The following is a 27072-nucleotide window of genomic DNA, read 5'->3' on the forward strand; positions in this document are numbered from 1 at the left end:
TTGGTCTTCAGAGTCCATTTTGCAGCTGTTGGTGAGAAACAACAGCTGTCCTCAGCTGCCTGTAACAGCCAGAGTCTTACTTTCATTTCATTTTCTTCCTTTTAGACAGTTCTTGCTGTATGAAGTGCCTATCTGTGGGGGGAACAATCTGTCTCCAGGACCTCTTTTCAAGCGGAAATGTCGGACCATTTGACAGCACACATTACTGCATTATAATTGATAGACAAGAAGATCTACCCTTACAACAAAATCCTTGTGGTTTGCAGACTGCAGAACAGATGAGGGTACCATTTTTGTGCAGGGCAATCTTTGACTTGTTCAAACAACAGATTGCAAGCTTCACTACACAAATGATATGGAACCAAACTCCATGCCTGAGCCTGGGGGGGTTAGACTGCAAATGAATTTGGGTCACAGACCCCCCCACTCAGGGCAGGGCTCTGTGGAGTGCCCAAGGCACTCCATTCACGTTGATGCCAGTGGGGCAAGCTTTGAGTGGTCCCTGAGTGTCCAAAAGGCCCTGCTAGCGTTCAGCATCATTCAGGATGAAGCCCACTGCAGCCAAGGGATGCTCACCACCATGCAAAAGGTATCTGCTGCACCTTAAAGGCTGAACCCAGTAAGCAGTCAGGTAGCTAGGAAGTATAACCAGGCAAGCGTTGGGACTCCAAGTATCCGCACGTCATCGTGGAACTGGTCACTTCTTTGTTTTCAGCATGAACCTGGCCCTGTTAGGAGGAAGAAAGGAGTATCACTAGCTGTTTTCAGTGACCAGCATGGCAGGAGTTGTTCTTAAACTGGTTCCCGGTGGCGGCATGCCCCGCCAGCAGGATAAGCAACATGCCAGGAAGCTGAACTCTCCACTCACAAGGGAGAGACTAATGTCTATGATTCCTGCAGCAGTAGAGGGGTGAAGTACAGTTATTTTTCCTGCCTCTGTTTTGTGCAGTTGACAGATGCTGTTTTCATTGCTGTTAAACTTACCCTTGCACAGCTCCTAGTCTTGCTCTTTTCAAAACACTGAAAAAGGCACTAAGTGCTGAAGTCAGAGAGTTTGATGTAGAGACTTAAAGCCAAAGGTTTTAGATCAGGTCTCTCTCGCCTGGTGCACCTCCCTCCTTTTTACCCTCCCTGCAGCTTGCCCAGGAGTGAGCAGGACAAACCACAAGTGCCTCACCTTTTCCTGGCACTTCTGAAACACTGTGAGCCAAAAGGTGCCCTCAGGAGCTGAGCCTGGATCAGGCCTGGATCTCCCATCTAAGCACTACCATCCTCAGTCTCCACCTGCGGAAGGGTGAAAGTGTGGAAACCAGCCTGGGCAACCTGCATTAGGAGAGTGTGCAGGAGGGTGCCCGAGCTCTGTGCCATGTTAAGGACAGCCCTGAGGTCACACTCAAAACCAGGCTCTAGGTTAAAAAAATGTAACCAGGCATGGCCTGCACAGGACCTTGGATCCCATGTGTCCAACGACTTCCATGCCAGTACCCTGACTGTGGCTAACTGCAAAGACCATATAGCAACTATATAGACAGAAACTGAGAAAACAGTGAAGCACTCCTCTTACAGCCATCTCAGAGTCTGCCTCTCTACTGCAATCTAGGCACAGCCAGCGTCTCCCTGTTTTGTCCCCAGGAGGTTGGCTGAAACTCCATCATGGTGTCTTCTCCAGGGTGGGCTGCAGGAGTGGCTCCACTCAGGGCACGTTCCCTGCACAATGTAGCAGCCATCACGAACCACTCGCCTGCCACCACACGCTCCTAAGTGTTTCCCTTTCCACTGTGCATACTTCAGTGCGCTGTTTTATAAAACAAGCGCTCTGCTGTCTGTTCTAAGTTCATTTGTACAGTTTTTGTTTGTGTGATATCCGGGTTGTTATCTGGACTGGAGTTACACAAAGAGTTTCTCAAAAGAATTTAAACACGTGGCAAATGTTTGTCATTTATCCCAGCCATTCCTCTTGCTATGCCATTTCAGAAAGGCATTTCTTTTATCTTACCCAGAGCCATAGTTTGTAACATAAGATCCTGTCTGGACATTTTGATGTACAGGACACCACTAAGTGCTTATTTGCACTTAGAAACTTAATTTGTGTAAATTTACACCATAAATTCAAAGCACAGTATCAATGCCTAAATAAATATTTGTGTTGCTATCATCATACATCTGTTAATGTGTGTCTATGTAAACACTTATGTGCATAGCATCGTGCAAATATTTGATGGAACCTGAGACAGCATTACAGATTAAATGTATAATATGTGTAAAAATGTAGTCAGTTGGTATGTCCCCGTGAACCAATGGTTCGCAACTCAACTGCTGAATACGTAAATTCTGAGCGTGTAAATGAGCAGCTACTCCAGACAAGTGCACGGGTGTAGAAAAGGGACTGCCACTCCCCCTCTGATATTTATAACTTTGACATGATCCAAAATTCACTGCCTTTCTGATACGCGCAGCAACACCAGGTCTTTGCCCCTTCTCTCCAGCAGCAACGTCTACCATCTACAGCTTTCAACAGAGACACGAACTAGGCATGGGGACTGCTTCACTGAAAAGCAGCCACTCCGAGGTGAAACGCAGCAGCTGTTTCCCAGCTTCCAAAGCAGAGAGCAGTGCAGCAACGACCTCGGCTCTGTATGTCTGGAGAGGCAGAGTTCACAGGTTCACATCCTGTTAGAGCACCGAGCTGTAGCTGAGCTGATTTGTAGCAGACGTCTCTGTCCATAGGTGAGATCCTACCCTCTAACAGGCATGTGCAACTCGTTTTTGAAGCAATGCATTGGTAGGAAGAAATTACCATCTTGCTTATAAATTAATTTCATTTCCTCTTTCAATTAATTGAATTAATTCCTGATCGTTTGCTTACTTGATGTCATTTTAATTATTAGATTAATTGATTTTTTTCTTACTTAACAGACTGATGAAGCTGCAGGATGTATCTGGTTTTGTCTGAGAGCAGTGCAAAAGCTGTCTTCTAATGAGTTGCCAAAAATGCATCAGCAGTGGAAACTCCTTAAATACTGCTTGCAGAGATTAAAGAGCAGTTTGTTCTGTTTGCATGATAGAAACAAATAGCAGGTACCACCTATGTGAACTGATGGGCCCATCTGTCTCAGTGATGCTTAATAGCTCACTTTGATAAAACTTTCCCAGATGTGCTTTTTTTCTTTAAAACCAGAAGGCAAGCCAAGGATCAGAATGGAACTACTAGAGATGAACAAAGACCAAAAAAAAAAAAAAAAAGGAATTAAGTACAGTGAGCTATTCTGAGAGACTCCCTTCTCATCAGTTTTGAAACAGCTGATGAGCTGGCAGTGCCTTCGCTGTAGATTACCATGCCAGAGCCAAGACTCTGGGGCAGGTATGATGTCATGTGCACTAAGAGGGCAAATGATAGTGCATGAAACTATGTTTCAGAATCTGAAACCTGAAGCACACAAATGCTGAAAGACACTGCAAAGCAGGTAACTGTTATGCAGAAATAGCTTTTCCCAGCAAATCAACCCCCAAAATATATAAGCAGGTGGTAAAGAGGAATCAGATTCTCAGTCCACGGATACCTTCATGATGAGAATGTAAAAATATATTGGTGGTGATACAAAGAAGCATTCAAAAAGCCCAGAAAAACAATACAGTAAACACTGTAAACAATGTTATATTGGTTATTAAATTATTCAAAAAGGGCAAAATCTTTGAGCCGTTCATGAGCCAAGACACCCACGCAGTTTTGTAGAACTGAAGATACTATGCAGTTCATTCTTAATGGGAAACACATGTTGGAGGTCTGCAAATGCAAGTGACATAACAATTTGATATGACAACTTCCGCAGGACATTTTGGCAGAGTGAGTTTTAGGAATGGGCCTTCTCTCATCTACCAGATCAAAACACAGTCCATCAAAGACAGTTACCTTGCATCAGCTGATGGGAGGGTATTGCAAGGCTGACAGCTACCAGCCAGGGCAGCCTGTTTGGTAACACTCACATACACTAAAACCAGAGAGAAGGGGGAGCCTTCCCCTTGTGAGTCTGGGCCAGGTTATACAGCACATGTGACCAGGCCTTCCCTAGCCCGGGAGATAAGCAAGCTTTCCAGTGCTCTCAGAAACAGAAATCCTAGCAAATGCCTCTGCTAAGTAAAGAAAAAGTAGGTTTAAGTAATCGATCATTTAGATGAATCTTTTTTTAAGACATAGATGCAGGAACAAACTGCAGCTGTTGGGAGAAGCAGTATGTTCCTCCGCTGGATCTGACTCCTGCTGCGAAGGCCCACCCAGAAAATCTTGCTGACCTGTAAAGCGACTTACTCAAAATGGCAGCTCAAAGGCTAACATGCTCCTTAACTGAAAAAGCAAATCACAATAAATAAAAGGGAGAAAAAAAAGATTCTAGCCTCCATACATGCTCACAAAAGCAGCAGGGGTAGGACCCCCATTTCCTAATTATGCTCTGCTACCATCCATCCTCTTTTCCGTTGTCACCTTGCCAACCAAAGCACTGGCAGACCCTGGGCAGGAACACTCTCTGCAGTAGGGCTGGTGCCATTCTCCTTTTGACTTGATTTTAGGGGATTCTCTCCTGGTCCTGGAGTGAATGAATGCTCTCCTTCTGTTCTCCAGAGATGCCATCTAGCTGCCATCAGCCCCGTAGCTTTTAGCTGCAGCTTTTGGTGGAAAGCACAGAGGAGAAGCTGGTCCTTTAGTCCCAGTCCATTGAAAGCTTTCAGTTCAAAGCCAGAATTAGATCAAAAAACAACATAGGACAGGACATATCTATAAATCATGCTACTTTCTCTCTTATGAAGAAGACTCCTGCATGATGAGCTAACTGCAACTTATAGGTGATTGTTGCTGTGATCTTTTCATTTCTTTTTTGCTTCCTGACTCTTGAAAATCCCATCTCCACACCTACCTGTGAATGGAAGCACTTAGGCACCTAAGTGGAAAACCGTGGTCTGAATCAACAAGCTACTGGTGAGAGAAGCCAATGTACCCACACAGTGGAAAAAAAGAACAAAATTTATCAGAGCGGGGGCATTTCTTGCAAGGGTTGGCTTGGTTTTGGGATATTAAGGGAAGACTATACTGAAAGTTGTTACCCACCAGATCTACCTTGCTGCAAGTCTATTTTAGTATAAAATTTCTCTCCTCTGCTTTCAGCAATGGTCCAGACACTTCTGGGAGGCTGGGAAGTGCAAATAATGAGTACATGTAATTTTACATGCTTTTATAAAGACTGGGGGTTAGAAAGGAATTTTACTGAATGCAGAAGAGTTTGTCTTAGATATTCATGCAGTAAGTGGTAACTTCGAAAGCAAAGAAATCCGTTTTAGCCCATGCTAAGAACTTACTTACTACATAAGTAAAAAGGAACCCAAAAGAAAAATCGAAGTAAACAGAATTCATAACTGGCCCAAACTTCACACTCTCATCCAGTTTTTAGGCTGATATTGACTTTATTCAAGACTCACAAGAGATTCGGGATCACTTTAGGTCACATTTTCCAGGAATCTTTTCAGCCATCAGTAGAAAATTCTAGATGGTCCAGGACTCAAGCGTGAAACTGCTCAAGATGTGATTTTGTACTCACTGGATCTGAATAGTTCTTTTGTTTCTTATGCATGACAGCAGTTTATGGATTTATTTCTGTAAATCTAGCCACGAAGAGGCTTTTACATATCCTGATATTTAGGAAAAAGAAACTTAAGTGGCAGAGACATTAAACACTGGAGCACAAAGCTAACACGCAGCTAACAGAGGCTCTGCAGACAAAATGCCTGCAGGTCATAGGTTTATACAGACCATCAGGCCTGGTGGAGCTTCTTAATAAAGCCTGATCCCTTTAGGCACCTATGGTGAAAGCCGAATAAACTACCAGAGCACACATTAACAATCCATCATAACATGGGAAAGAAAAGCATAGTAGCAGGCACTCTGGTTCTTGTTCTGGCCACATCGTTTGAAGCTGAGCTGCCTGACCAGGAGAACAGCTTTCTGGGACCCCTTCCTCCCGCCCGTTCTTGGCGGGCAGCTCTAGGCTTCTGCGCAGGTAAACACCACTGAATTCTCGAACCACATTCAAGGCCACTATGTGAGATGACCGAAACTGTTTCCCAGGTAATGTTTTTCCGAGTGTCAAGAAAACCCAAACATCATTGTTTTACTGCAGTTCCCAGAAGCAGGGAGATGAGGCTGCTGATAGAGAGTTATTTTCGCATAGGCATGAAGCGGTTTGTCAGTCTTTGGGCTTTTTTTGCTTCTCCTGTTAAGCCTCCATACTACTACACAAGTATTGAATTCCCTTCATAGGGGTATGTCACCGCGGACAACTAAACCACATGACTTAAGCATGAAGGAACTAATCTATGTTAAACACAGCACTTGCACAAACACCCACAAACATAATTTTCAGGGAGAAATGACTTCTCCAGTGACTTTGCTGCACTGCACTGTTTCCCAGGCAAAAAGTCCAAACTTTGAGGTAAGCACTCATGAGACATAGCAATATTGCCTCTCTTTTGAGGCCCAGCTACTACAGAGCGGGGAAGGAGCTGCACTGAATGCACCCCTAGTTAATGTTACTGGCCATGTCACAAGTGGAACCGCACCTGCACCTGCAAAAGACCTTCTTCAGAGCAGTCATTATTTTTCATCAGACTTCTCAGGAACTTTAAAAAAAACCCTCTGACCTGGAGCAAAATCTCACATGCTTCATTTTGGGCAGATAGCCTTTTGCCAGGGAAAAACAACAGGAGATCCAAATAGCAAACTAATTAGCGGACATTAACATCACCTCAGCTGTGGAGCAGATCTGCCTGCCAGCGCCCCGTCTATTTTTCTTTTCTCTTTGGCACCGCAAAGAGATTCGATATGCAGAAACAAGACAAAAAGTCTGAGCGTCCAGGGGACACCGGGTTCCTTCTGAAAGTATGCCCTTTGAGAAGGATTTCCTTGGAAAGGGTTTGGGCATTTCTTCTTAATGATTGCAACAGGCAAGTGATCCTTTTTGTCATTTTCTTTACTCCAGACGCTATCCACAGCCTTTCTGGGACCAGAAGACTTCCTGCATTTTTAACTGTTACCTTAGCCACTTTCAATAGATACACACAAATTTCTTCCACAAACCATTAATTGTTTCTGTATAAATGTACAGTTTTGAAGTGAAGTAAGTCCCTTATATTAAGTTATGACATCTCCAAGGTATTACATACTGCCCTTTTAGTAATCAATAAGAGTTATCCAGGTAATTACAAGTGATTCTCCTCATAAAAGAAGGGATATGAAATATGAAGTCTGGGTGTACTCTAATTGAGTTTCCATTAGCCTGTTAGCCCATGAGCAGAGGCAGCCAAATCCTGTAAGAGCAGCTCTTCCTTCAGGAGCCCAGTGCCAGCACTTGACAGCCAAGAAGCAAATGTACCCTCCCGTATTGACTCAAATCAAGGTAAAGATCATCAAAAGGCGAAAAACAAACAAACAAAAGCTTTACTGCTGCTCTTCCGACCTTCCTCTCACCATGGCCTTGGACAGTCAAAGCAACACCCCCAGAGCAAGCCTGAATCTTTGGTCATTCACCATGAAAACAGAATTTGGGCACCTCCGCCAGCTGGTGACACCTAGTCACCACAGCCTAAGACATACGTTTTAATGGAGGAAAAAGCTTCATTTTCAAAGCTCTCTCCACACTGACAAGGGCCTGCTCCTAGGTTGTCATCACCATACAAATCCTCCTCAGAAAAACACAGCTTCTACCAAAGAAGTCTGCTCGGGGACGTACTCCTCACCCCTGCCCCGCAGGAAGCAAGCAGCGCAGGTGAGAGGAGAGATTTCGCCCCTATAACAGCTCTGTTGGGAGAACCGTTGTGTGGAGGCAGTAACGGGAATGGGCATGATTTCTCACGCGCTTCACGACCATAGTTAAATCTCGCAAAACCTCTAACTGGGTACGAGCGAGAGCAGCCCGGGAACCCGACACCCCCCGCAGCGAGGCCGAGACCCCCCACCCCGCGCCCGCCTCAGGGGGCAACTGGCGGAGCCAACATGGACCCGCTCCCGCCTCGCCCCAACGGCCGCCACGCCACGCCCACTCGCGGCGAGCCCCGCCCCTTCCTCAGCTCCCGTCTTCCTATTGGCCGAAGCCCCCACCCGTCAGCCGCGTGGCGACGCCCCGGGGGCGGAGCGCGGCCGCCATGGGGGCGGGGCGGGGCGGCAGCGGCGGCGACGGTACCGATGCTTGGCGCGGAGGAGGACGAGGAGGTGGCGGCGGCGGCGGCGGAGGAGGAGGGGGGGGGGCCGCGGGTGAGCGCGGCGAGCACGCAGACCGACAGCATGGCCGGTGAGCGCCGCCCCGTGCCCGCCGCGGGGGCCTGGCCCGGCCGCGGCTCGCCGCGGGGGCCTGGCCCGGCCGCGCCGCTGTGAGGGAGCCGCGGCCCCGGCGCGCGGCGGGAACAGGCGTTAACGGCTGGGGGAGCGCTGAGGGGGGAGGGGGCGTCTGTGTGTGTGTCTGTCCGTCTGTCTGCGTGTCTCTTCCTGCCCGTGTGCCTCTGTGTTGCCCAGCTCCCTGTTGCCCTCTCGTGAGGACCTTGGAAAGGGCTTCTCCTTCCCGGCGGCCGTTCCCAGAGCTCCTGGCAGCCCTTCCCGCTGCTGCGTTTTGCACAGCGCGCACCCGCTCGTTGGAGGCAGCGCAGTGAAGTATCTCCCCTCCCACCCCCCTTCCATTTATTCTTATTCATAAGGCTTTTTGCTAACCAGTAGTTGTGAGTTTTTTTCTTGCCTGTCAAGATGATTTCCAGTTTTATAGCTTGTATTTTTAATTGGTTAAAAATGCTTCCCTTCTGATGAGTGTCCTTGCTAACCTTTATAGTAGGGCCCAGGTACAACTTTGCCAGAGAGCAACTCGATCACAAAGCTGTGAAGTCCCAAATTAAGCAAATTTTGACAGACTTTACACATACCGTTACTGTTGCCCAAGGAGGGGTGTGTGTGTGTACATGCAGATTGCCCGTGGGCTGTGTGGCTCTCAGGCCACCCCAGCAAGGCCACCAGGTCTCTCTCTGAGGCATAAATGGGGTTTGGTTCTTCCCAGTGCTATGAAAATCTTGCTTCCAAGTGAGCAACGAAGATGAACTCTGAAAACGGTTTCTATTTTCCTTTTTCAGGCACTGTGCTGTGAATTAAAATGATGACATTGAGGTCCCCCTTTTCAGTGGTGTTCAAAGTATAGTGTTATTTTTTCTCTTGTAAGATGAGATCTTACAATTTTTTCAGACTTTGAACTGGGGAGTCCTATGCTGCAACAGTGTTGTAAGTCATGTAGCTGAGCTGCATCCAGATGGACAGTGTCCTGCTCCTTCTTGCCTGCCAGTACAGGAGTAGCAGGATTTTCAGCACTCACCTTCACACCATATCTTCCCTAGAGCGTGCTTTGCTTCACCGGTGTGGCAGCCCTGTCCTGGAGGAGTAAAACTGTGTATTTGTGCAAGAGTGAGGCTGGACTGTGTAGAGGAGGGATGCGTGAGGATGCGATGCACCTTTCATGTGCATTTTTAAATTCTGTGGGATTTACAGGTGTCTTCCACCTTCAAATTTATTACCAGGCCACTTTAATGTGTCTTCACTCTATTGAACTTAATAAAACACTTAACTACATAAATGAGTGAAGGAGAGGTTATATATAAATCCTAATTGTGACCACTGCACTTTTCCTTTTTCATCATAGTATCTTCCTGCTTCTTATTATAAATTAATGTAAATTCATAACAGGAAGCAAACCAGTACATTCTTCAATTTGTTTCTAGTGTATTAAACAGGTCACATTCAGGTTAGGCCCAGGAAAACAAACAGCAGTTCAAACTTGTTTCTGTTTGTTGTGTATTCTGTTTTAAACCTCCTCTGTATGATGAGTCTACATCCATTATTGAAGTCATGACAGGAGATGTATGAGTAGGTATAAAGTGTGCTATTTATTTTAGCTTGCCATTTGGGAACTGTGCACAGGCTACAACAGGTATGAACAGGGTTTGTAACAAGAATGAACTGAATGAACATTGAAGAAAACAAATTCTGTGTGTGGAAATGTGGCTTGTAGACTTACTTTTACAGTTTTAGTACAAGTGAGAACATATCTTCCTTTCTGAAAATCTTAAGTAGCACATGTGTCTGATTCTGCTAGCCAGGTACCTCTTGCAATGCTTTTGCACTGAGGGCATACCTGTGCAGTCTAAGGAGCAGTGGACACTGTGGCATCAGCTGGTGCTGCTGAGAGAACAGTCATCTCTTTCCAGAATCTCTAGTAATTTTGTTCTCATTTCTGTGTGAAAAATGCTGCAAAAATATTGGGTGAAAACGATATTCTAGTCATGGATTTCAAGGAAGCATGTTTATGCGCTGTCCTGATTGTCTGTTGGGGTTCACAGCCATATCATAAAACTTGTCTAAGCCTCCTTTTCAGATCCTTTTTTCCACCAAAACAATCTAAGTATCTGGTTATACTTCTTTCAAACTACTAGAACTACTTAAAGAAATGTCTTTCTCAGTGTGCTCATTACAGCTCTCTGTAAGCACCACTGAAAGAGGAACTGGAGCTCTTTCAGAGTCTTAATTAACCTCTTGCCAAGTGTGAGGAAAGACAGTTTTACATCTGGAATGGCATGAGCATTAGAGACCAATGCAGGTTTTCCTTCCTTTTTATCTGTGGCAAGTTCAGCAATGCTGTGAGTGTGGCCTAGGATGCTACGCTGTCCAGATTTTGAGCAGAGTGATTTGGCACATCATAAGGTGATTGGTGGGTTTAGAAGCGGTTCTTTGCTACCTGTGTTGTTATTTGGTCAGAATTGACAGCCACCTGAGTAATAGGTTTAAGTTTTTATAAAAATCTAACCAAAATTTAAGCAGATTTTTTAAAAACCCTAATTTAGAAGCAGGTTTCTCCAGAGCTGTTGCAACTGGTAGATTTTGCAATGGCTGCTTGTCTTTGCTGATGGTGTAAGATCATGACGTGTACCTAGATATTTTTGCTCTGTATGTGGTGAGCCTGAAGTTGAATTACAAGGTATGTCTCGGATTTCTTTAAACATCTGTGAATCATGCAAGCACATTGAGTTATGTGAGATCTGGTCTGTGATTTCTGCTCTTTATCGCTAGGTAGAATTAACTCTCTGAGTTTCAGTGAAAGCGCCACCACTTTCTCTTATTGTACGAAGCTGATCTCTGCATCTGGCTGCAAGCATTTTGGGTTAACAAACTATTGTCTTGAAGAGGACACTGTGGTGTTAGCTGCTGTAATAGCAGAAATGGTTGACAGACTAGCTTCAGTTGAAGCTGTGGTGTAGAAAATCTGGAAATTGCTCAAAATTTTTATTTGAGTCTGAAGAAAGGTTCTTTTTTCTTTCACCTACCAGCCAGGTTAGATAGCTCTGGTGATTGGGGCTAGTGTTGGGGGAGGTGTGTATGAAGACACTACAGCTGATCATAGCCCTCATTATAAGCAAAATCTTGCTGCATGTTGGATTGCTTGGCTTATATGCTTCTACATTGTTTCATAAAATGGAATTTTCAATGTATAGGTTGTTAAAGTGGGGAGATTTTTGAAATATAGAACTTGTGCCAGTTTTGTTTCTCCTTTCTGGAAGCTTGGGCGCTTCTGAAAGAAATCGTATATCAGAGCTTAAAGGCAAAGATAGCCTTCCCTTAAAGAGAGGCAAGATATGGTTCCACTAACTGGCCCCAGCTTGCCAGTTCCAGCTCCGACTGTGTCCTTCCTGATGTATTTAGCTTCTAATCTAGGAGAGAAATACGGAATGCAGTGTGCCAGCTTTGAAAAGTTGTTCACATCTGCTGTGCAGCATCCCTTGCATATCTTAGTTACTAAAACAATGTGTTTTTCCTTTGTGATTTTTATTAATAAATATTTCTTTATTATTCTAATGACAGGTCAAATACCAAGACTTTCTAAAGTCAATCTCTTTACTTTATTCAGTCTCTGGATGGAGCTCTTTCCCTCAACTGAGCAACAGAAGAAATTGCAGGTAAGATATATACATTTACAGTTAACTGGTCTTTCTGAACAAGTGATAATAGCTTCTGCAGTGAATTTAACCAGATTCCTCTTTACATGACATGACATATGGTATATACTCCAGAAAACATAGGAATCCACATGTGAAAGATCGTGTCTGTGATAAACATACTTTTTCACAGAAGCTTCTTTAGAAACTAATCTTGTTTCTGTAAATGAAGAGACGGAAATAAGGCTAGAGGAGCAGTTGGCTTTCAGGCTGGTCAAGATTAAGAAAGAAATTAAATTCATCAGCATTCTCGGAGGGTTTCCCTGGATCACACAGATTACCTCCAGAATAAGGGCAGTGGCTGGTTTCAGAATTTCCTTGTGAATCTTTTGTTCCTTTGTGCCTAACAAAGAAGCTAACTCTCATCTCAAGGGAGTGAATCAGAGAGGTTTTCATTTGTAACTGACAGAATTTTGTGTGTTCCCTGTGTTTTGCCCATAACAAAAACTAGACCAGAAAAGTCAGGAATTTGCAACAAATCCTGAGTTGAAGTTTAACAGGGGCATAGTACTCAGATGTTATTGTGTACACATAGAAATTGCAGGAAAAAAATGTTGCTTAGAGGAAATGTAACATAAAGATTGTTTATTGATTCATATCCAAATTTGTATTGAGAAGCAACATGCTGTAATTCTGGCTAGCTGACTGCTACCCAAGGATGAGCTGTGACATCTCTATCAACTCAATGCTAAACTAAATTAATAATAGTGATGCTTTTTTTGTCTGTAGGTAAAGAAGAGTGGTCTTGTTGTTGTGAAAAACATGAAGATTGTTGGTCTTCATTGTTCCAGTGCAGACTTGCACGCTGGTCAGATTGCACTCATTAAACATGGATCAAGACTTAAAAACTGTGATCTTTATTTTTCCAGAAAACCGTGTTCAACTTGTTTAAAAATGATTGTAAATGGTAAGCAAGTGATGGTAGTATAGTAGGAGTAAATGCTATGCTTGTCGTTGGTGGTATGAGAAAGCCAGTTTTCTTCTTAGATTGTTCCAGTTGTCAGTCCTGATCTCAAACTTGCATAACCTGCACTGATGTTTTTCAAAAGGGTGAAAGCAGAAATGAATGTGCATTTCCAGCAGCTGATGATTCAGAGAGTAGGATTTGCTACTGAGACCCTGTTTTTCCATGCCACCAATATTATTAGCGATGCTCGTCTTTTGGATGGGATGCAGCACTGAGATTCTGACATACTGGTGGCACTTTTCCAAGGCAGCCCTAAGCCTGATGAGTAGGCCTAGATTGCTACATTTCTCTTTGCCCTCACATTGCTTGTTAGTGGCGCTAGAAGAAGGGGTTATTTGATGCAGAAATCACAGGGAATACTTGAAGGCTTCTTTTTTTTCAAGTGAGATGAAGACATATCATGCTTCCTGAGATGGGATCTGCTGGTACGGCCCTTCTGGAAGTATTGCTCTTTAATCTTAACAGCAGCTTTTGTTAGTGCTACCCCTTGTTTGGTGGTAATGTATCTGTTGTAGGTAAGATGCAAAAGTAGGCTGCCTTGCAACTTAGCAGACTTTGATTTCTGTCTATAATCTGATTATCAGGTCTGATAACCTCTTGATATTGGTGTCTGCTAGCATTCTTGTTAGCAGAATGCTAACACCCTTTAAGTTAAGTTAAAGGACACCCTTTAAGCAGCACCCAAGGCCTTAAAGGAGTAAAAACAGAGTTATGAGATAATGTGTTGAGCATGAGGTTTATGTTCCACTGTATTTGCACAATTCCTTTTGCTGCATTACCTTATCTTACAGCTGGAGTGAACAGAATTTCTTACTGGCCTGCAGATCCTGAAATCAGCTTGCAGAATGAGGCATCCAGTCCCATGACTACTGATGATGCAAAGCTAGATGCCAAAGCAGTGGAAAGATTGAAGTCAAATAGTCGTGCTCGTGTGTGTGTCTTGCTTCAGCCCTTAGTGTGCTATATGGTGCAGTTTGTTGAAGAAACTTCCACCAAATTTGATTTCATTCAAAAAATAGCAAAATCTCAGCCTGGCTTTAATACTGACTTTTATACTGAATGTAGACAAGAGAAAATAAAAGAGTATGAAAGCTTATTCCTAATTTCAAATGAGGAAATGCACAAGCAAATATTGATGACAATAGGACTGGAGAATCTCTGTGAAAATCCATACTTCAGCAACCTTAGACAAAATATGAAAGATCTTGTCTTGGTCTTGGCCACGGTGGCTGCCAGCGTCCCTGCGTTTGGATGCTTTGGGTTTTACTGCCATGAATCACAACCAACAAATGAAACGTACCATCAGGGTTTGCCCCAAGAAATTGCAAGGCACTGTATGATTCAAGCCAGACTACTTGCCTATCGGACAGGTGAGTTGTTACTGTACTGGAAGAAGGGTGGCTCTTGTGATTACAGTGTGTTCCTCGTTTTCAGTCTTGTTTCTTCAAAATACTTCCTTGAGCAAGTCATTGAAGTATGTACTTCCATTCCTGCATCTTTGAAATAGTCTGTAAAAGCACTGAGGTTTTCCCAAGACAAAAATCAGTGCATTTCACGTACAGTGCTAGCAAAGCCTGCCCTGCCAACACATGCGACATCTATCTTGAAGAAAACAATAGCATTTAAACTCTTCAAGCTGCTGTGAGACCCTTTCTACTGATGTTTCACAAGAGGCTTCTGTTATGCTTAACATATTGGCACCTATTTGATATTATGCATGCTTTTTCAAAAAACAGCAGTTTTCCATATTCCTCCAGGAGGATTTAAGTGCAATTATGTTAAGTTTCCTAGTCCCAGTGTTATTAGTGACATTGATTATATATCTGATGTCTTTTTTTTTGCAAAGATTCTGGAGATAGGATACACAGGCTTTCTTGGGGTTTTTTTATTGACTTTTGCATCTTTTGATGAAGATTACTTCTGTTCAGTGCTTTTTTCTGTCTGTGTAGCAATGCAGTAAGTTGGTAAATTCTTCTGGAGATTACTGTTCTGAAGACTTAAAATTTGACAGTGCTCCTTAGTGATGTTTCCTTTCCATCTAGCTAGGATAGTTGCTTTTTTAAACCTTTGTAGACAAATAAGTGGTATATATTTAAAGCTTAAAACAAAAGTATTCCCTCCCTCCCTCACCCCCCCATCAAGTTAGATGCTGAATGTGCCTTTTGACTTATTCAAACCTTGTGATTTGAAAGGGTGGATCTTCACATTTTAAAGCTTCCTTTTTTTTTTTTGTTTTGCATTTTTTCTGGTACCCTTCCACAGGTTTTGTCACCAAAAGTTGCAAAGGAGATTGGGTTTTAGAACTAATTCAGAAGTTGCCTCAAATCAGCTGTGTGGTTTTTGCACAACTACTGTTGTGTAGAGCGGGATAAAATGTCGCAGCTTCACTATTAATCCTTGGGGCAGCAGAATTCAGTTTTGTCTGTGCTGTTCAGCCTGAACTCAGGTCTGTGTTTGAACAGACTCTTACTCCACTTTACAAGGTCCTGATCCTGATACGAAATTAAGATAAATAACACCTCTGACACACATACTCGGATGCTTTACATTATCATACAGGTGGCTACCGGAGGAGTGAGATCATAAAGTATTTTCTGTGCTGGGTTAATATACATCAATGACTAATAAATATGTAGGATGCCAATAAAGTTGTCAGCCCTTGGCAGGAAAAGACCCTCTTTGAGTGAGGGTGTGTGGTAGGAATGCTAAGGATGATGAGAAATGGTTAAATGTTTCAGTTTTGTCCACAATATTCATCACCGTGGAAGCCTGAATTTTTTTTTTTCTACCTTGGTATACTCCATTTTAACTGGTCAAGACTCTCATCACTAACAGCAGGGGAAAACTTCCAAGTTGCCTAAAAAACTTCCAGATCACATAATGGAAAGTTTTGTTCCAGTGTTCTTGTGGTGGTGATAGGAAAGAGCCCACAGAATTTGATTGTTAACATTTTGTCTCTGAGTTAGGTATAAAATAAAACAAATGTTGTTAGGAATTGAGACTACAGAACTATGAACTTTACAACTGGCAGAGATTACTTTTAGTAATAAATAGGAGGGTTTTTAAAATCAGTTTTGCTGATCAGCAAATCAGCTAACCTGTCTGTGTATATTCTTGGCTCATATTTTCATATCTGATATATGCATCGATTATTTCTCAACATTTGGGAACAAATGTACCTAGCCAAGTCTTAGAATGGCCAGCCACACCCTTGCTTTTGCAGTAGACTCATATGACATTGAAGCTCTTATCTTTCTGTGCTTCTTTTCCCTTATCCACAAAGCACCCAAGGATGTTCCTCCTTAGTCTCTGATTTCATATATTAATGTATAATGTAATGTACAAGTACCTTACGTGTTACTTACTGCTAAAACATTCTGTATTTTAGAGGATCATAAAACAGGAGTTGGAGCTATTATTTGGGCAGAAGGAAAATCTGTAAGTATGGAAAAACTTACCACTTCTTGCACTCACAATTCATACAAGTGTATCTTCTTAGAATTTATCTTACTTTGAAAAATGCACGTACGTATAAACTTATGCACAGACAGTGCTATAGAAAACTTGCACTTCTCATTCTTTGGTAACTAAATTAATGACTGATTCAATGGTACATTGTCACGATGAAGGAGCAGGATAAATGAGTTAAGAAACTGCCAGTGTCCTTGCCTAGCTTTTCACAGTTTGCTTGCTTCCCTAATCATTGTTTCAGTTATTCCAGGTGTCTTGGTTGCAAAGTTTTGCCACAGCTGTTGATCAGACAGCATGTGCTCACTCTGCATAGTTCCTCTTTGCAGCTGGGTTTTGCAGAGGTAACAGGGCAATCACAGCCTGACAATCTCTTGTAGATTTTCGATGCAGTTGAAATGCTATACTGGCTTCAGCACATTTTTTGGATCAAAGTGATATTTTTCTACAAATGTTGTTTGCTTTTTCCCATCTAAATGTAAGGGGTTTGTTTCTTTAAGTCTTTGATTGTGCATGTTACTGGTCCAAGAATCCTCATTCTTCATGCGACTGCAGTGTGCTTTTTTGTTTGTTTTTAGCACTTCTGTCATAAAGTGCTTATAGTTGTTTGGTTTCTTGTTTTGATTTCAATCGCCAATTTCTTTGTCAGCCCACTGGTCACTGGGTGTGTTCTGAGACAGGTAAAATACAGTCCCTGGTGCATCAGGGACTAGCCCCAGCTTTCTTTTTTGTTGTACATTGCAGAAAGGCTTAATGACTAAATCCTCAAGACTTTCTGTTGTTGCTATCAATATGACTTGCTAAAAGAAAAGCCTCTAAAGCCTAGTGCTTTGTATTGTTCATGGTGTTAATGGTTTGTCCATGCAGCTCTTACGGAGCTTTGTGGAAAAGTTTCACACAGACATGCAGTTAGTTGAGTTCTCTTTTCATTACTATAACTTGGCAAGAACTGATAACGCTCGGATACTAAACAAAATGTGCAATATATGTTGCACAACACTTTGATTTAGTACACAATTTAAACATCTCCAAATCTGATGATCTTCTTGCTATTTGCAGAGAAGCTGTGATGGAACAGGAGCAATGTATTTTGTAGGCTGTGGTTACAATGCCTTTCCTGTTGGATCTGAATATGCTGATTTTCCACACATGGATGATAAACAAAAAGATCGGGAAATCAGAAAGTTCAGATACATTATACATGCTGAGCAGAACGCCTTGACATTCAGGTAATGGGTTTATTTTTACCACAGAAAAGAATGAGACAGTTCACAAAAAATCGCATGACAGGTGCGTGATGTCACTGCTGAAAGTGTGGGTTGCAATCACAGTCTTGTTTATACCTATGATGCAGAACGTGGATGCGCGTAGACACGGTCAGCTCTGGCATTTCTGTAAGCGTCTGAATGAACTTGATATAAAGGATGTTCAGTCTTAAGTGTGCAGCTATCCTTCAAATACAAACCAAAGCCTCTGCCTCCTGCTGGGACCATGCTATAACCTGAAATACAGAGGAGTGATACATGTTGAAGTTTCCGATAATATGTTGGAAAGGTGGGAGGGGGTGTTTCATTCACAGACAATAAAACCAAACCAGATGTCATCTTATACTTGTGCACTTGAACAAGAATAAGCTGCTTCTGAAAGTAGACAATAACACAGCACTTCTTTGCTTGCTCCCATGAGATATTGTCACCATTCAAACCTATCAAGACATAACTTTGAAATTCTGTTTCTGACTGCTTATAGGTGTCAAGAAATAAAGCCAGATGAGAGAAGCATGATATTTGTGACAAAATGTCCCTGTGATGAATGTGTACCTTTAATCAAAGGGGCTGGTATCAAGCAAATTTATGCAGGAGATGTTGATGCTGGAAAAAAGAAAGCAGACATATCATACATGAAGTTTGATGAACTTGAGGGTGTAAGCAAATTTACAGTAAGTGTCTAAATATACTATATTTTAAAACTCTGGGCAGCAATGTGAGAAGGGAGGAGTGGGCAAGCATCTGTAGCCAACATAGGATTTTTTTTTCCCCTCATTGTGCTGTTTAATCAAGTATAAGTGGAATAGGGAGGCTGCTCTGCAGGGACACTGAAAACGAGTTTTCTGCTGTTTGCCAGAGAGTAGGGCAGAGTGTGCTCTTTTTCTGTAGTGTTATTTCCTCGCAGATTTCCCTCTAACTTCTTGGTGCTGCTTGAGGTGGTTTCCTCATGCTCCGAAATTCTCTCGTAGCCTTTCCCATCACAGAATAGTAGCTGATGTGGGAGATGACTCTGTGCTTTCGTAGGCCCTTCCAGCCCCTCCTGAAAGCCGCAGTCCGTTTTGGATTTGGGCACCTGCATTCAGGGGCGCTCACCATGAAAACTGCAGCACCGTTGGTTCAAGCAGGCTTGTTTCTCCTTCTCAAGGGAATAAATGGCAACACATGCCCTAACAGCTTTTTATCCTCAAGTGTGCGTGTGAGGACAAACTCTTCTTTTTCCTACCTCACCCCTAGTCATGCCTTACAGTGAAGTACTGTGATGTAATTTCTCTTTCTCCTCCTGCTTTTTTCTGTCTTCTAGAAAAAGTAAACTTTTTTTCTTCTTCTCTCACCAGTGGCAACTAAATCCATTTCACACTGATGTCCTTGAATTCCATGATCCCACAGCCAGAGAAAGTAAGTGTTTTTCATTAATGCATTTTATGATTGAAGTCAGTAAGTGACAATCATTTTTAAACAAACCTGAATTCCTCTGGGTTTGATTTCAATTATTTAGATTTTCAGTTAGTTAGATTTTGCTATGAAAACTTGTCAGAACTTTTTGGGTAGGTGAACTGAGGATAAGTCCAAAACATAAGTTTAACTAATGCTTGGCACTTGCATTCACTACAAAATCTAGTAGTCCTGTTATCACAGCCCACGATATGCTGTTTTGCATATTGATCATTCCAGACTACTGTATCATGTTTTATATCATGTTCTGAAAAGATTTTAAAGTACTTTGGAGTACCTTTGTTTTTCAGGGGAAATTGGTCTCCGCCAAGTCATTTAAATGTTTTGTGAAAATTTCCAGTGCTTCTCTTACGATGTAGATTCTATGCCAGTGCTTTTCAGTCAACTTTTTTTTCTTTTTCCTTGTTTCTGTTGTTTTTGATGGCAACTGAGGCTGAGGTCACACATGATCCTTGTCTTCCTGCACCCTTGTAGCAAGGGAGCTGTCACCTTCTGATAATGGAGTTTAGATGAGTGTTCTGCAGCACAAAAAAGGCTCCTGCGTAAGGGACCCACCATTGGCATCCAGTGTCAGTCCTTAAAGTGTTTCTCAGCCAGTTGGGAAAATCATGTGAAAAAGAAGCTAAATAATTTTCATGACTTGCCATAAAGATATTTCCACCAAGGATCTGGTGGCATTACTCAAGGCATTGAGTCCTTTCCTAGGAACAAAGGAAAGACTGCTGGTGGGTTTTGTACCATACAAATAGCTGCATACTACAAGCTAACTCCCAACATGCAGTAAGCTGGATTAACAGAGAAGTCTTTTTTTCTTGGCTACTTCCTTATGAGTCCTGGAAGAGTTCAGGATAGTGTTTATGAGCATTAGTAATCACTGCATAACGTCAGGGCTTGCTTGCCTCTGTCTCTGCTAATGGTTTTCAGACCTGACTGGGGAAAGATTAGTCATGGGATGCTTTGTTTGACAACCTTTAAAGGGGCTCATTTTTCTAACAGTGATTTCTTCAAGATGGTGTGCTTGCATTTTCAATGCTGAACTCCAGTTTGGGTTGCTCTTTTTCCTTAGTATATTTTCCTAGCTATGGTTGTTTGCATGTTCCTCAATATGGGGAAGAAGACAACCACTCCCTTTCCCCAAGTATTTTTCCAGTATGCTTGTGCATGTGAGTATTTAGGCTATGTTTAGTATTGTATTAATAAGTTTCACTTTTTTTCCCCCCCCCCCCCCGGCCAGATGGGGTCCAGAAAACAAGATCACTAGATGACCAGCAGCACCAAAACAAGAAGCTGTGTCTTGGCCACTATTGAACAACTAGGACTCCTGCAATCTCGCTCTGTACTTTTATAATGCAGCCTGTTTGCACTTTCAAATAGGGAAGGGTTTTATTTATTGTTTGGAAAGTGGTTTTTAGAATAAGTATATTTATGATGTCTTAAATGTTTTATAGAATTTTTAATTTAGAAGTTCCTGGGGAAAAATGCTACCTGTATTCTCTGTGGAAGGAACTGGGTGGCTAATCATTGTTAACACATTAAAGAAAATCAGTCTGAAAGTTCACTGCTGATAGGTCAGAATAATAGTAAAATGGTGTCCGTTTTGGTTGGTATATGAATTGAGGGCATGGATTTCTAAGCTCTGGGCTAGCAGAATAAGTCCTAGTTCTTCAAGTACAGTGCTCAAGGGAATCTCTTAGAAAACAGTAGCTAGGTAGTCACTAGTAACTATTTCTAGTTCCTGAAAGTGGCTTTTGCTTCTCACTCTGCTTACATAATGGAGACAAAGCCATGGGGATGGAAATGGTTGCTAGATAAGTGATTTGTGGATCAAGCTCCTCTCTCATACATGCCTCTTCCACCTACAGAGAGCAGCAGAGCTCTTCTGTTCTGTGATACTTGCATTGCTGCTGCGTGCTCTGTGTGCTTCCTCAACTGCATCCCATCTGAATTAATGTAGACAGAGATGAGCTTTGCTTTTCTCAGATTCTGGACTCAAGCCTAAATGAATTTGGCTGTATGCATCTTGCCGACCCGTAGTGCTTAGTTTTTGTTCAGCTTCGTTAACAGGCTTGTAGGACAACAGAAGCTAATAAAGTGCTAGATGTCCTGTTGTATCTTAAATAGGGTGATATGTCCCACTAGAGTAGCCCATACCTTTTCAGATGCGAGTGTTTTGAGTAACTACGTGTGGAGCCTGGATGGCATGCTTAAAAAAAGAACTGAAGTTTTTTTTTTTTTTTTGGGGGGGGTGGTACTGGGGTAGGTGCCAGGTAACCAGAATACAAGGTTGTATCTCATCTTGAGCGGTCCCTCTCCCTATGCCCATCTGTTTGCTGCTTTGAGTATCATCTCTAGGTGTTTGTTTTAGCAGACATTCCAAGGCTTTCTTTGCTCTCCTGCAGAGCTCTCAAGTGCAAACAGCTTAAACCTTTTTTCTGCTGCTGGTAGGGAATGTAAACAGCCTCTTTCCAACTCTTTCACATGTCTCGTCTTCTTTTGTCACCCTCCCCAAAGTCCTAGAGGGGGAATTGGGTTCCAGGTTGCTGCTGTGTAGGTTCTGTTGGTTCCTTTTAGGCTTTGGAAACATTTTGAACTAGATAGCAAAGCTGTGGTTAGTGTGTAAAGGAGCTTTAATGTGGCATTAATTGCATGAAGTCTGTTACCCAGTTTAGCAACTGGTCATGCAATTTAAGATACAGTCCTTGATGCTTATAACTGCATCAAGGAACTGTGGTTCCTCATGGCTCATAGTATAAGCTTGTTCTTACGTACCTGGACATCAGAGCTGGGGAATGCTTAAATGCTCTTATTGCCATGCTGTCCACATGAGTACTCACTCCCCCTGGAGCTGGAGAAGCTGCTGTTTCTCCATCTAGTTAAATTGAAGACTGTTCTAGGGCTGCCAGATAAATGTGGTGCATGCAGAGTTAGCAGCAGAAATCTCATCAGACAGTAGCCTGACCTCCTGCACTGCTGCTGTCTTGCTAAGCAGGATGCATACAGCTTCATTTCACAGGACCACGTAGTGTGAGCAAAGGAGAAACGCACAACCCTCCAAGGGAAGCATGGTGAAATTTGTTTTTGTGGCACACCTCAAAAGGCTGTTTTTGCACAGTAGCTCATAAAGGAATAACTGAACTGCCACTGCATGAGGTCTTGTGATCTAGAGCAGAGGAAACATCATCCTGAACTTGCAGCCAGATCTGCAGCAGCGAGGGCTCTGCGGCTCGCCCACTGAGTTCAGAGCCCAGCACAGATCCAGGTGTAGGCTTGGGGGTTATTGCTCTGGCTGCCATGCAGACCTCAAATGGGGTTTCTTCCCTCATTGAGGACTGCACTGTTTGCTTGCTTGTAGCTTCCATACCAGGTTAAAGTCATGTATTGTTTCTACACTGTTTCATAAGCAAGATTGTCTTAATAATCTGTTTTTGAATTATAGATTAATTTATTATGGCATATTTCCCCACATGCACTACTCTTAAGCATCTTGTGTTGGAATAACTACTCTTGACTTTTGCTACAGATAGAAAAAACCACTGTCCAGGTTAGCCTAAAACGTCCAAAAAGCTACCCAAAACTTACTTGTTTCCATAATCTATAGGCAACGTTTTTATACCTGAGGTAAAAGGGGAGAAAAGACGTACAGGTTTTGTAATCAGTCAGCTGGTGTCAAAATAGGTAAAGAAGTCTATAGGAACAACATGTGTCTTATAGGAAATTGAAAAGTCCCTAAAAAGTCACAGATGACCTGGAAAGGTAAAGCAAGATACACAGCAAATATGACACATTAAATAAATACACTGGCAGGTTTTTTTAAATAGAATTGAATCTTGAAGATCTGTATGAATGTTGCTGATAAATCTGTACTTCATGAGGAGTTATTTTAAAATTTAAGACTTTACTTTGTTTTTTAAAAAGCAGGTTTTTGTACAAATTTTACATTGAAATTTGGAATTGCGTGTAGGGCTGAAGGTTCGGAAGTCCCTTTTCTGTCATGCCATGTTTCTACAGATTCATCCAGTGGCTCATGAACTTCTGTAGGCTCCAATTATTGATGTAACTCTGCACCTTTGCTTCTTCCTGGGATTACAGAGTAGGTGCTTTATCTTAGCCCGTAGAAATCCCGTTCACGTTGTTCCTCTCTCGGCTCACAGACCATGCAAGTGCTGCTGTGTACCTCATCTACGTGCCCGGGAAAGCCACGGACGATGGCGACCTCCTGCAGCGCTTGTTTTGCAAGTATACTCTAGGATGTTTGTTTCTTATGTAAAAAGAGAAATGTATTTAAGATATGTAAAGTTATATATTTTATATATATATATATATGTGTGTGTGTGTGTGTGTGTAACATTCCCATAGGCATTTTGGGTCTTTTCCATTCATGCCAGAACAGTCGTTTTAATTGCAGGTATTAACTACCAGTAATTATTTGGCCTCTTGACTGCAAATTACAGAAATTCTGTTAATCGTCTGCCTTACAGCAAAACATGTTTTCTGCTAATAAATTAAGCCGACAGTAAGTGTTGAAGTGTGATTTTTTTCTAAGTGCTTTGGGTTATTGGAGCACAGAGCTCTCTGAAAGGCACGCACCCTTTCCTGGCTCAGTGCTGTGCCTGTTGCTGCGGTGCCGTCTGTTTTCCTAGCTGAGCTGTTCCCTCCCTCTGCCCTCACTGAAGGATTTGTCTTATGGTGGTTTGGTGCCTCCTGCAAGCCCAGGGCAGCGTTGGGATCCCCTGGGAGCTTTAATCCCCCCACCTCTGGAGAGGAAGAGCTGCCTCAAGCAGTGTTGAGTTGGTGGGTCACCCTAAGGCTTTTTCTTGGCTGGGAGGGGTAGAGGGAGGGTGTCCAAGTGGGGACATGGAGACCTGCTTCAGAAGTGCTTTTGAACTCAAATGTCATTGTAGACACGCAGCGAGTGATGCATGGGGCACAGTCAGCAGGGCTGGTAACTGGATGGGCTCCCCAGGGCCATGTTTCGTACATGTTTAATTCTGACAAGCTTTGCAGTCTTTTAAATAGATTTTCATTTTGGCTCTGCTGTTTGTGAAACAGACTTTAAATAGAATTTCTGTTTGGCTCTAATTTGTTAGATGCAGAGAGCAACATCACTCAGAGACAAGAAAAGCAGGGAAGGCAGATGGTGTGTGCTGCTTTCTAATAGATGCAAATTACCACAGTGCCACGCACAAAGCTGAGCTCTGTTCTGCACAGAAAGGTAGTGGCAGAGAAATGTTGACCTTCTGTTTTCCCAGACCTGCTTCGCTGTCTCAGTGTATGCCAATATGCTGGTTTTGTATGCTGCAGGCAACACCTTACACAGTTTTTAGGCATCAGCTGATGTGCTGCTGTGCTCTGGGAGCTTGTTCTCTTCAGAGGGGAGAGGCTGGGTAGCAGGAGGCAGTGTTGGGAGCCACCTCCTCCTCACAACATCACAGATGCAGGAAGGGACTGGGTAGGAGCTGTCACCTTCACCATGCCGAATGCTGTGGCAAAAACTCTCTTGCTGCTCGGAGCACTGATGCGGCGCCTCTTGTGTGTCCGCTGCTGGTCGGCAGCCAGCGATTAACCGTAGCCTGGCTAAGACGGCGCAGAGCAGTGCGGCGCAGGCTGTGGCGTGAGAAGAGGCAAAGAGGGGTGGTGCTGCTGTGCTACGTGGCTGTCTTAACCGGCCCAAGTCGCGTAAGGCCCCTGTTTTGCCGGGGCTATTTTGCCTTGGCTGCTGCAAGAGCAGAGGCGCATTGCTGCAGCAGCAGGCGGCGGAGCTGCCGAGCAGTAGTTCGCGCAGCTGTGAGGGATCGGTGTTAGCAGCGGAATAGGCCCAGGTGGAGCCGGGTTTGATTCCTGGGGGAGCCCAGCAAGGGCCTGGGGCGCCACTGCCTGGGAGGATGGGGAAGTGAATGAGCGTGTACAGTACAGCTGCACAGAGGTATTTTATTTTAAGTACTGCAAAAGATACCCAGGAAATCCCGCTACTGCAGGCAGCAGGGGACAAGGCTGTGTTACTATGCACTGTAAATGCCATATTGTCTGAGACTGCACAAAGCTTGTGACTAGGAAGAGCAACAAATGAGGCTGGCAGGACTGTCATTTAGGGACAGAGCAGTGCTTGAATCTCAGCAGCACGTGCTTAAACAGTGTTTGGACTAGGAGCAACCAGGTAAGGGACCGTGCTGCCCATTGCTTTTCCCTGGGGCATTGGTCAGTGCAACAGTTATTTTCTGCAGGCCAACGATCATGGATTATAGCTGCAGTGTTCCGCATCGGTTGTCTGAGAGGCTCTGCCAGGCTCTGCATCAGCACCACCAGCCTTCGGGGAAGCCATGAGACTACTGCGACCTCCCACCACAGCTGGGGACGAGGCTCTGGTAGGGTCACCTCAGGGTTTTGCCATAATCTCCCCATGCTGGCCCCTGAATTGCCAATGATGTAGAGAAAAAATCAGGAACAGAAAAAGCCTGAGGTGGCATGCTGCAGTGTTTAAACAACAACTTTTGCAAAAGCCAGGCATTAGGGACATGTCACACAAATGCCAGCATAAGCTCACCCTCCCCAGTGGCCTTTCGAAAAAAATACATGAAAGATTTATGTTAGCGTAGTATGAATGCCAGCATGTTGACCTGCTGCTAAGAAGTCTTTCCTCCCGCTCTTGGGACAAGCTAGTAGATAAAGCTGACTCCTAGCTCACCCCAGCAGAGCCACAGCAGGGCAGTTGCTCTTGCTTGAATTAGGATGTGCTGGACATGCATCAACATGCAAGGCCAAAAATGATGGATGGTGGAAGCACCCACTCAGCTCCCTGCCTAATCCTGGGGAAATTTAAAGGCCATAGGAACCTATATTTTGATGCTAGGGTGCTTAGTCAAGAAGGGAAAAGGCTTGGTTCAATAACCTTATATTCGTTAGAGAGCAAAACCCATATTCCCCTCGCTCCCCTGCAACCTGCGCCACAAAGCCAAGGCCATTCTGCAGAAAGGCAGCCACAAAGTTGAAGCTCTTGCACTTCATACAGAAAAATGAAGTACTCATCTGACCAGGGAAAAAAAAAAAAAAAAAAAACGCATCTCTACTGACCAAACATTACTGCATCCTTTGGAAAGAGGCCGGGGCTCTCTGAGCCCAGCTCCGATTACACAGACCATAGCAAAGTACTCGCTGGAGGACAAATGCACTCCAGATCCCCTCTCCCTCCTGTGAGCACTTTTATCATTCGCTTACAGGGTCCAAGTCATTCTTTCCTTCTCCTCTGATCTCATTCCCGGAGTATGCAGAGCAAGAGGCCCCAACAGTCTCAACACCCACATTTATCAAAGGCCAAAGTCCTGCGGCCTTCCTGTGTTTTCGCACCTGCTGACGTCCACACCATTGCGAACAGGGGAGGCCTTTCCCCTTCTCCATCAGATTCCTCCCAAATCCTGGGACAAAAAATGATGGTTCAAAGATTCCTGGCACTCTGCTGTATCAAATATGGTTTTACGTGCAGACTAGGCGCAGAGCATGAGTTGGCGCAGACTCAGGCTTGAGCCGCAAACCCCACCAAAGGCTGCCTGGGGACTGGGAGTTGGAGGCTGCAGCCCAGGCTGCCTCCAGCTTCTTTCTTTCTTTCTCCAGGCTCCACTCTTCTCCCCCGTCTTCCCACTGGTGACCCATGGCCTGCAATGGCACAGCTCCCTCAGGCACAAACGTAAGAGAGACTGCGAGTTCCTCCTGGGAGCAGTTGCTGAAAGAGAAGATGAGGAGCCAACGCACCAAGGGGAACAGAAAGGTCTATCTGTATTTCAAAGTTGCACTAGGAAAGACCGCATTTTCAATTTCTTAGGAATGTGCGTCCCAGCCTGCTGTGAAATGCTATTATGGTGT

The 27072-nt window shown here is 43.6% G+C and overlaps 1 protein-coding gene across 3 annotated transcripts; it reads left to right on the forward strand.

Moving 5' to 3' along the window:
* Positions 1–8176: 8176 nt before the first annotated feature.
* Positions 8177–23735, forward strand: CDADC1 (cytidine and dCMP deaminase domain containing 1). 3 transcript variants are annotated; one of them, XM_064504864.1, is made up of 9 exons: positions 8177–8333; positions 11930–12024; positions 12793–12970; positions 13822–14400; positions 16419–16468; positions 17558–17727; positions 18248–18437; positions 19101–19161; positions 20453–23735. In XM_064504864.1, the coding sequence occupies exons 1-9, from the start codon at positions 8228–8230 to the stop codon at positions 20524–20526; spliced, it is 1503 nt and encodes a 500-aa protein (XP_064360934.1). In that variant the 5' UTR covers positions 8177–8227; the 3' UTR covers positions 20527–23735. The 3 variants fall into 3 exon arrangements, with proteins under 3 accessions (XP_064360934.1, XP_025964198.2, XP_025964199.2); XM_026108413.2 differs by lacking the exon at positions 8177–8333 and having other exon boundaries at positions 8511–12024; positions 13855–14400; XM_026108414.2 differs by lacking the exon at positions 8177–8333 and having other exon boundaries at positions 8513–12024.
* The last annotated feature ends 3337 nt before the right edge of the window (positions 23736–27072 follow it).

This window comes from Dromaius novaehollandiae, chromosome 1, assembly GCF_036370855.1.
Source record: "Dromaius novaehollandiae isolate bDroNov1 chromosome 1, bDroNov1.hap1, whole genome shotgun sequence".
NCBI lineage: Eukaryota > Metazoa > Chordata > Aves > Casuariiformes > Dromaiidae > Dromaius > Dromaius novaehollandiae.